Below are 11,329 nucleotides of genomic sequence, written 5' to 3'. Positions count from 1 at the left end.
TCCCTAGATCTAGACACTATGCTCCTATTGATGCAGGCCACAATCCCATTGGCTTCATGCAAAACTACCATTTCTCATGACATATATGATCCTGTGCTATTCTTTTCCATTTCTGGCTTATGTAGATATATATAGAGACTCCCAAAGGACAGTCCCGACTCTTCTCCATGGATGTGGTGAGGTAAAAGCGAGGCCTTTATCTGGATCACAGTCAACTTGAGGCTCTTTTTCCTTCACAAGCCTGGAATCCAGTGGCTAGGCGCGCTTCTTTCTGCGCATGCGCCTTCCCAGAACCAGCCTGAAGTTCTCCTCAACACCCCTTCAAAACGCCATTGACTTCATCCTCACCGTGGTTATGAGGAAAATGAATGTAATATGTGTACAATATCGAGAAGTCTGGGTTACGGGGCGACGGAGGGGGGGGGGGGGGGTTGGGACTCCTTTCCCGCCTCGGGTCCCAACCCCGCTTTGAGGCGGGACCCAAACAAAATGGCGGCAGGCGCGGCGGCGCCGATTCAAACGCAGCGCGCGCAGGCCGAGGCGGCGGAGGGGGCGGGGTTCTCGGTGGAGCCCACTGCGCATGCGCCCCGCGATTCAAGATGGCGGACAGTGCGGAACTAAAGGTAAAGGCGCAGTTCGGAAGGGGCCCCCTTTTCCCCCCGCAGCTTCCTTCTCCTCGTCCCCCCTGCTTGATTCCCCCTCTCCCCTTCTTTCTCTCCGGTTCTTTCCCTCAGGCTTCGGGCCTTTCCCTTCCTCTCGACCCTCCGCCGGCCTCCTGGCCTGAGAGGGAGAAAGGAGAGTTCGGCTGAGGGAGGAAAAGGCGTTCAGGAGGGGCAGCTTCCCTTCTCTTCCCTCAGGAGCTTTGTAAATGGGAGGGAGACCCCTAGGAGGCCCCCCTGGCCCCCCAAAGGAGCTGTTTCCCTCAGGAAGGGTCTTCCCTGCCGCCCTGCGAGGTAGGACACGCATTCTCTATTTCCTCCCGTTTCAGAAACTGGCTTCATAGATCCCTGGCAGGCAATATTGATTTATTTACTTATCTGAGTCGATTTGTACCCCGCTTTTCTCCCGCACCAAGGCGAGACGCAAATGCAATAAGAACAACAACTAATACTCCAGAGCAGGCATGGGCAAATTCGACCCTCCAAGTGTTTTGGACTACAACTCCCACAATTCCTAAGTTTTCCCATGCCTGGTCCAGATCAAGGGAAGTCTTAGTGCCTTTGTATTCTGCTTTGGTCAGACCTCACATGGAATTCTGTGTCCAATTCTGTTCACCACAGTTCAAAAGAGATAAAGGTTAAACAGGCATTCGGTTAAACAGTGCAATGAATACGATGAATATAGGAACGGAATCACGGATGACGAATTGGACTACGATTCTAGTTACGAGACGTTAATGTGTTGTTATTGATGTGTTATTACTTTTATACTATGCTGTTAATGGTTTTTAAACTATGCTGTTGGACTGACTTTTTGATCTTGTTGTGAACCGCGTTGAGTCGCCTACGGGCTGAGAAACTGCGGTATACAAGCAAAGTAAGTAAGTAAGTAAATAAATAAAGTGCTGGTTTTGACCTATAAAGCTCTATACCAGTGGTTCTCAACCTGGGGTCCCCAGATGTTTTTGGCCTTCAACTCACAGAAATCCTAACCAATGATAAACTGGTTGGGATTTCTGGGAGTTTTATTTATTTATTTATTTACGGCATTTATATGCCGCCCTTCTCACCCCGAAGGGGACTCAGAGTGGCTTACAATATATATTTTCATACAATATATTATATTAGCATAGTACAATATCAGTATATATTGCTATATTGCACTATACCATTATATTGTAATATTATTAGTAATATTACATGTAATGTAAATATATAATTATAATTATAATATTGAATTATTATTACTAGTATTATATTGTATTACATTATAATGTTATAAATATTATATGTATATACAATATACTATATTATATTATTAGTAAATACAAGATGGAAATGTCTTCTGCTCCCTTCTGTCTTCGCTCTGGCCAGAAGCGAAGTTGTTGGAATTGTAGGCCAAAAACATCTGGGGACCCCAGGTTGAGAACCACTGCTCTATACGGTTCTGAACCAGCTTACTTATTCGAACGCATCCACCCCTATGTCCCTCCTCGAAACCTAAGATCATCCGGGGAGGCCCTGCTCTCGCTCCCGTCAACAGCACAAATGCGCCTGGTGAGGACGAGAGACAGGGCCTTCTCAGCAGTGGCCCCCCGCCTATGGAATACACTCTCAACTGAGGTAAGATCGGCCACTTCCCTCCTAGCTTTTCGTAAGAAATTAAAGGCATGGTTTTGGGGCTAGGCTTTTGGACAATAGATGCAAGCAGCACTTTAAGGGAATGTGCCTGGAATGATGATATGGCTGATGAGACTGTTTTACTGTTTTGACAATGGCTTATGTATTGTTATTTATGCTTTTATGTCTAATTGTGGTTTTAATTTTGTAATTTGTTATGTAGTCGCTTCGGAATGGGGCCGTTCTGAGTCGGCCCCATGGGGCCGTCCTTCTCAACCTTCAGGGGTTGAGAAGGATGGGATAGAAATGCGAGAAATAAATAAATAAATAATATTGACTCTAAGCTTGGTCACCCACCAGAGGAGGGTGACCAAAATGATCAAATATCTGGTGTCTTGTTTAGTTTGAAAAAAGAGAAAGTTGAGAGGAGACATGAAAGCCATGTATCAATATGTGAAAGGATGTCATAAGAGAGGAGGGAGCCGGCATCCTTTCTGCTGCCTCGGAGACTAGGACTCAGTGGAGTAATGAGTTCAAATGACAGGAAAGGAGATTCCACCTGAACACGAGGAAGAACTTCTTGATTGTAAGAAGGGCTGTTCATCAGTGGAACTCTCTGTCATGGAGTCTGCTGGAAGCTCCTTCCTTGGAAACTTTTAAATAGATGCTGGGTGGCCATCTGTCAGGGGTACTTTGTGCTTTTCATGCATGGCAGGGGGTTGGACTAGATGGCCTGTGTGAATCTATGATAATTATTATCTTCAAACTTTATTTATATCCCATCCCATCTCCCTCTGGGGACTCAGGGTGGCTTACAACATAGATGGCAACCATTCGATGCCACACAAATACATAACAAAATACAAATACATAATAAATTAAAAATACAAATAATTAAACAATTTATCATAATGAAACATCATAACAAATCAACAAAACATGATTCACGGCAACAATTAAAAGCAAGATTAAAAGCCAGGTTGATAGATTAAAAACCATATTTTTCATTAAAGCTCTATCTGTAGACCATTAATTGTGTAGAAAGCCAGATATTGAAATGTTTGATTCTCCATAAACCTGGGAGCATAGATAACTTTTAGTTGTTTTTTGAAAGAGGGGAGCATGGGGGTCATTCTGATCTCTTTTGGGTGAGGGTTTCAGAGGTGAGGGCAACTACAGAGAGGCCCTTTCTCTCATCCCAACCAGCTGGAAGGCCAAGAGGAGGGTCTCACTTGATGAATGCAGTGTCTGGACAGGTTCATATGAGGAGAGGCCGGTGGCCAGGTAGTAAACTTTTTAAAAATGTAAAGTAAAATTTAAAACAGATTAAAACTCGATAAATTCCTTATCACAATCTGATTATCTAAAACTGTCAGTGATAAAAAACCCTATTTACAAATATACCTATTTAAAATAATTCATTAACCGCATTGGGAGACAAATTTCTGTACTCTTGGATCTAGAGAGATCCGTGGTCCATCTACAATTTTAATTTCCCCCAAAGGCCTCTTCAGACATAAAAGTTTTCACTCCTTTCCTAAATGATAAAATAGTGGTGGTGGCCCTGATATCTGTAGGGACCCACAAAGCTGGGACCTTCCCAGAAAAGGTCCATTCTCCAATAACTTTAAGCAGTGTTTGGGATGGGTGTAGAGGTGTCTGCAGTCCCTCCCCACTTGATTGAAGTTGTCTTCCAAGTACATAGTAGAAGATACGCTGTTTTAAGTATCCTGGTCCGAGGCTGTAAAGGCCTTTAAAGGTTAAAACCGGCAATTGAAACAAATTTCCAGCCAGTGGACCTGTCTTAGGAGAGGGGTAGTATGTTCCCTTAGCCTAGCTTCAATTAGAATCCTGGCTGCTGTCCTTTGAACAAATTGAATTTTCCAAGCACTCTTCAAAGGCAGACCCATGTAGATCGTGTTGCAGTAGTCCAAACGGGATGTAAACAATGCATGTACAACTGTGGCCAAATCTGACTTTTCCAGGAATGGTTTTAGCTGCTGTTACCAGTTTTAACTGAACATTACCCCCGCCACCTGGGCTTTCAGGTTTAGGGCAGAGTCCATCACTATCCTCAAGCTACAAACCTGGGGAGTGTGACCCCATCCACAGGTGGTATGGTTTATTTTAAGGCTTCTAAGCCACCTGCATTAAGAGGCTTCATTTGTCTTTTCTATTTTATTAACCAATCTTGTCCCACTATGGAGACATCTAGGCCCCATCTTTTATTTATTTATTTATTTATTTATTTATTTATTTATTTATTTATTTATGTGTACACCACTTGATCTCCCCCAAAGGGGACTCAAAGTGGCTTAACATAAGAGCATCAGCATAGCCATTTCAAAATAGACAAATATTAAAACAGGATTAAATATAACCAGTGTTTTAAAAATCCCAGTTCCGAGCACTCTTCAGAGGCAGCCCCACATCGAGCGCATTACAGTCATCCAGGGGGGATGTAACTAAGGCATGGACCACTGTGACCTGGCTTCTCAGAGAACCAGCGCAGTTGGCACACAAGTTTTAATTGTGCAAAGTGCCTCCTGGCCACCTCTGACACCCAGGCCTGCAGGTTCAGAGCTGAGTCCAGGGAGACCCCCAATCTACACTGCTATATGAAATCCAGACTGTTTATAATCTGGCTCAGTGCAGATAATGTGGATTATTATCTGCTTTGCTAATCTAGATGATATGGCAGGCTAGATCCAGCCCAACACTGTAGCGTGAATGGATACAGTTTGACCCTGCTTTTTAACTGCCGGGCCTCAATATGATGGGATCCTGGGATTTGTAGTTTGGCAAGGTCTATCCAGCATTCCTTGCCCAAGAATGTTGCTTGTGCCCCATCAAACTACAGTGCCCCCCCCCCCATGATCCCACAGCACTGAAGTAGTGTCAAACTGTAGTAATTCAACAGCGTGAATGCTCATCTATGCCTGCCCTGAGTTGGGCATTGATTTCCATTTGTGGTAGAAAAAGTTTGCAAGGTGTTTTGTGATCTCTTCCTTTCAAAAATTCCAATTTATTTCCTTCCTCCACTCTGGCTCCACAGGCTGATGAATTGGAATTGAAGTAGTTGTTGTGTGGAAGGGTGTTCTGGAAGCTTATCATGACTTCTCAGAGTGCCACAACTGTGGTCCTTAGTGGTTCAATCTGTGGCTGTTTGCTCCTACATTGTGGAGGTCTAATATATTGTTGTTGTTATTATGTTTATGTTAACCCCGCTTTTCTCTCCCCATGGAGACTCAAAGCAGCTAATATAAGGAGTAAAAGCTTCTCTTTTTTTCCTGTTGCAACCTCATGAACGTTTTGAAAAGGGCCAGAGGAAAAATGTAGTGTGTGTTATCTCTTTTCGGAAATGTTTGGAACTTGAAATACTTTGGATTTTTAAAAAACCCCCACATAATTTTAGTTTATTTGCAGATATATATGTAATGAGATCTTGGGGAAGGGGTCCAAGTTTAAACACAAAATCCATTTATGTTTCATATATGCCTTGTAGCCTAAAGGTAGTTTTTGCAACATTTTGAAGTGGTTTTGTGTATGAATCGAAATGTGTATACATTGAACTGTCAGAAGACAAGGGTGTCGCGATCGCAGCCACTTTTGAATCGGGGAATATTTCAGATTTTAGATCAGAGGTGCTCAATCTCTGTTGGGAATAGTGCATTGAGAAGAAAGTTTGCATACAACAGGTTTGCATAACAAAGCTGTCACTATCTCAGCCACACAGGTCGACAGTTTGGGATTTTGGAATTATTCAGATTTCACATGGGGAATGCTCAAGATGTATTGGGAATACGTTGAGAATCCATTAAAAGGAGATTTTACTTGAATTTTAGGAACAACTCTCTGCCTTGGAGTGTAATAGAGGCTCCTTCTCTGGAGGCTGTTAAACAGGCTGGATGCCCATCTGTTGGGGGTGATTTGATTGTACTTTTCCTGTCTGGCAGAACGGGGTTGGACTGGATGGCCCTTGCAGTTTCTTCCAACTTTATGACTCTATGTATTTTTCCTCTTTGATCTTCTGCCATCATGTTTTCAGGTGTCCCTAACCTTTTCCTGCTTAGTATGAGATGATGAGCGAAAGAAGTTATACAAAGTATGTAGAAACAGGCAAAACCAAGGCATTTCAATTTCCCATTTTTTAAAAAGGGGAAGAATGTATTCCTGGTGTATTATCATGGTATTGGTTGCTGTCAAATGCCCTTCCTTTCTCCCCTCCTGTGATATGTAGTCTGCATTTTAGAGGCTTTATTTGTGCAGTATACAAGGAGTTGAAATTGGCATTTCCTGAGTACATCTAGGTCTGTGACTAAGTAAATAAAACTTGTGAGTGTGTGTACACATGTATTTCTGATTCCCAAGAGGTTTGTTCAACTCGGTTAATTCAAAACCAAGGCCTGATCTTCAATGGAAGTAAAAAACAGAGAAAGTTGGGCTGTACTTAGCTTTCCCCTCAACCACATAGCTTAAGATGATGATGATGATGATGATACTTTATTTCTCTCCCCAGAGGAAGTCAGGGCAGTTTAAGAATATTTTACTTCCTGAGCTGACATTTTCTCTAGCTTTCGTTAAAGCTTTCCGAACTCTCTGGAGGGCGAAGAGATAGAAGGAAACCCCCACCTTGGCTTCCTGTTTTAGAGTAAGAGGAAACTGAAAGCATTGAATCTCATGTGCTCTGTTTTCTGCGTTTCTTTTCTTTTGCGTAGTCTCAGTTTGAAGGGAAATCTCATTTTAGAAAGTGAGTTTAAAAGTCCCAGTGAGACAAATTTACAGCCAACAAGAAAAAAAAGCCTTTTCTGAAAGTCTTGCAATGCGCTTCTATTTTGAATGTTTGTGTGCTTTGGCTCCTTTCAATTTAATTTCTTGCCTTGATTACACAAGGCGGTTTCTCATAATAAGGCACTGTTTCCTTTTTTTAATTCATCAGCATACTCACCTTTATGGTAAACAGAAGGATTTCTTGGGAGTGTTTGCTGCATTTTATAACATCTTAATCTGTTTTGAGAGCCTGGCTGTCTAAATACCATGAGAGTCAATAACTGTGAAGTTTGGATATGGAGTAATAGTGGGTTCCTGGAGAATGTTTTTTCTTTCATTCTGTAAATTTTTGCAACCATTCTGGTGTCCTAAGCCAACATATATATGTGTATGTATGTATCATGCTCTTTTTAAAGATAACACATGTGGGAGGGATTTTTTCGTGTCAGGAGCGACTTGAGAAACTGCAGTTCGCTTCTGGTGTGAGAGAATTGGTCATATGCAAGGACGTTGCCCAGAGGATGCCTGAATGTTTGGTGTTTTGTGTTCTCATGTCCCCACATGGGGAGTGGAAGCTGACAGAGAGAACTCAATCCGCTCTCCCTGGATTCATACCTCTGACCTGTCAGTTAGCGGTCCTGAGGGGATAATAGAAATATATACCCTGGACATTCCACAGATATATCAACCTTACTTGCCTAGTTTCCAACCGACCCCTCAACCTCTGAGGATGCCTGTCATAGATGTGGGTGAAACATCTGGAATATGGCCATACAGCCCAGAAAACTCACAGCAACCCAATATGTTCTGTTAGAATTCATTTCCCCATGGGACTATTTTGTTTGCTGTGTTTCTTGATATTTTAATGATTCTGGAATGCAAATATGCTGCCTTTTTATAAGATAGATAGCCCCTTGACTTTTCTGAAAGGTGCTTTTAGTCCTTGCAGTGATGGCAGCTTTCTTTGTGAGGTGAGGATTAATGGCTCTGTTTATAACCTCCCTTGCCTTTTGTGTTTGGGGGGTGTGGGGAATCTGGCTGGCCTTGCAACAACAGGAGACTTAGGGAAGCTGAATGCCCATTTATGTAGACAGCTTCTCCTAAAGCAAAACCATGTTTATTTGTTTTCCTTCACACTTGGGCTTGCGTCATTAATCTTCGTGCAGTAAATACAGAAAGATACTGCTAGCTGGCTCTCATTGGCTGGGATGAGATGTTTATTAGACAGCAGTTTTAAAGCTTGGTTGGTTTATTTGGTAAAATATTCCACCTCCTTCTTTCACTTCTTTCCAGACCCCTGCAGAGAGAAGAGAAATATATACCGTATGTGTGTATATGTATGTGTGTGTGTGTGTGTGTGTGTGTGTGTGTGTATATATATATATATATATATATATATAGGTAGGTAGGTGGGTGGGTGGGTGGGTGGGTGGATATGCAGCTTTTTCTTTGAGAGCTCTACTAGATGAATTACTATTTTTCTTCAAAAATCTGAATGGCAGCCTAGGATTTATTTCGTTTTAATCATTTTAATTTGTCTTCTGGAAGACAGTTGCCTTCATTTACCCTCTAATCTACAGATGTTATGAAAGAAGAGGAAAGCCTTTGTCTCTTTTTTCTCCGTTTTTCCCTCCTTTCATCCCATATACCAACTTTTCCATTGGCTTATTTCCCTCTTCCCCTTATCATTGCAGCTGAAATTGTTTCTCATTTCATTTTCCAACACAACTATGTTTCATTTCTATTTATTAAAATATGTATACAGTAGTTTTTCCAGTCATAAGGCCCTCAAGCCAAAGTATCAGAGATAAAAAAATGAGCAATTAAAATGAGTGCAATAACATTTCCAAAATAAGTTATTGATTTGTATTTAAACCATCGAATAGAGAATGGAACATAAATCTCTTCTCTTCACAATGGAACCAAGTGGCCAAGCAATTAATGTGTCCCAGATATGAAGTGCTACCATGGAAAAGGGACCATATCCATTCCAAGACCAGGACATTCCCTGTCACTGCCTGTTGTCTATACCTTTCTGTGGATGGATATGTGCATTTGAAGTAGCAGGAGTCATATTGTGCTGATGTATCAAAATATGACTATCATTATCTGCTTTTTAAAAAACAGATTGCAAAAAAATTAGGTTCACTTGCCCAACATTACAGACTAACGTAGGCAAGGGCAAACTTCCTAACTTGGAGGACCGCAGGAGGGCTGGAGGGGGGTGGGCGGGCCAGGAGGGAGGGGGGATTCGCCCCAAGCCCCCTCCCTACCTTTTCCTCTCCTTCCTCTTCTCTTTCAGAAGCAGAAAGTGAAGGAAAGACAGGAAACATTTGGATCCCAAAAGGGTTGGCCTTGGTCAAGATGAGAAGGTGGACAAGAGAGAAAAAGCATATCCATTAGACCCTGAATTGCCTACTCCTGATATACAATCCTAGAATTCTGGAGCTGGAAGAGACCCCCAAGAGCCATCCAATCCAATCCGCTGTTATGCAAGAAGGCACAGTCAAAGCACTTTTGATAGACAGCCTCTGAGGAAAAGCCTCCAGAGAAGGAGGCTCCACCTTACTCCCAGGCAGCCTATGCCACTCTCCAACAGGTCTTACCCTCAGGAAGTTCTTCCTATTCTTTTCAGTCAAATCTCTTTCCCTGTCATTTGAAACCATTGCTCCCTTGTGCCCTGGTCTTTGAAGCAGCATAAAGTCTCCCCTCCCCCCTCAATGGGACACCCTTTGAAATCTTGAAACATGGTTCTCATTTTCCCTCTCTACCTTCCAACTAAACATTTCCCAGGAGGAAAGGAAGAAGGAAAAAGAGAAGAAAGGAAGCAAGGAAGAAATGGATGAAGAGAAGGATGGAATTATGGAAGAGTGAGAGGGAATGGAGGGAGGGAGGAAAGACAAAAGGGAGAGAAGGAAGGAAGGAGAAAAAGAGAGAGGGAAGGAAAGAAGGGCGGATGAAAGGGTAGAAGGGAAGGAGGAAGCGAGAAAGAGGGAGGAAAGGAAGAGATGGAGGGAGGGAGGAAAGAGAGAGGGAAGGAAGGATATGGTGAGAGAGAGGGAGGCCTGAGAAAAGGCCCATACCCGTACTAACAGAATGTTAAAAAGGAAGGAATGGAGAAAGAAAAATTGAAATGTGGTAGTGCAATTACGTTAAATGGGTTTTTATTTTGGCATGAGCTTTCATGGATATAAAACCCACTTCTTCAGATGCAGTACGGAGTTGTATTACGGTCTCAGGAACAAACTGTATGTGTAGTTGTATGAGTAGGATAGAATGTAGTAGCATCCTTTGTAAGCAGAAAAAATGACTTTCGGTTTTTGATTTATAAATTCGTTTCAACTATTATGTGTTTAAACTGTATAGATCTGTCTGACTCTCTGATTCAGATATTACATTACAGTTGTACAGTTCAAATTGTTTTAATGAGCAGCGCTGGCTGTAGTTCTACCACTTCTCCTATCATTTTTCCATTTATTGAAAGCTTCTCTAAGGCATTTTGAGAGGTAACCTTTAAGTTTCAATTTCTTCATTTTTGGGCAGCTGTAGTAGTAATAATAGGCAATATTATCAAAATCAGATTGCACATTTCAGAGACACATATCAATACAACTGGTGTGTGCATACTTGTTTGGAAAGCCATTTATACTTAATTTGGATTTCTCAACCATTAAGGACATGGAATAGAATTTGTATGTTTTATGTACTTTTGTGCAAAAATTATCTTTTAAAAATAGCTATTAAAGCTATTGCATATAAACCAAAATTATCAGAGTTGGCAGGAGATCCAAGTTATTTATAACCAATTGTTTGTTGCTCCTTTAATGTGTATTGAAAGCTAATAGAAATAAAACAGAATAAAATTATTACTCTCAAGTACTGAATGCACTTCACAGAGTATACCTTGCAGATGCCAGCAGCCAGTGTTTGAGATTGGGGCATATTTTGGGCAGATGGAAGAAAGATTATTGGAGATGGCAGAGTGTGATTAAGGCACAGGGAAAGCTCTGCAGAAACTGCAGAACTGAGGCCAAGGAAGGAGGTGAAATGGAAAGGCTGAAAGAGAGAAGCAAGGGAATATCATCAGAAGAGAGAATAAATCAGATGATTGCATGTGACAATCCTTTTGATTGAGATTAATATGGGAATCAGATCTAGGTTAAAACATTGGTTTCATTCTATTTTAATGTTTGGATAGTTGTGGATTTTAAATTGTATTGAAGTGCTTTTAATGTGAAATGCTTTGAGTCTCATTTATGGAGAGAAAAGCGGGGTATAAA

The 11,329-nt window shown here is 41.7% G+C and overlaps 1 protein-coding gene across 1 annotated transcript in view; it reads left to right on the top strand.

The window, feature by feature from the left end:
* Positions 1–550: 550 nt before the first annotated feature.
* Positions 551–11,329, top strand: part of PIAS1 (protein inhibitor of activated STAT 1) — a 52,444-nt gene continuing 41,665 nt past the window's right edge. The window contains exon 1 of the mRNA XM_060755380.2: positions 551–623. Within this exon, the coding sequence (XP_060611363.2) occupies positions 600–623 (24 nt within the window). The 5' untranslated portion in view covers positions 551–599. The remainder of the gene's footprint in view (positions 624–11,329) is intronic.

The sequence above is a fragment of the Anolis sagrei genome, chromosome 9, assembly GCF_037176765.1.
Source record: "Anolis sagrei isolate rAnoSag1 chromosome 9, rAnoSag1.mat, whole genome shotgun sequence".
Taxonomy (NCBI): domain Eukaryota; kingdom Metazoa; phylum Chordata; class Lepidosauria; order Squamata; family Dactyloidae; genus Anolis; species Anolis sagrei.
Note: the sequence above shows the minus strand (reverse complement) of the source record. Positions and strands in the feature narration are given on the sequence as shown.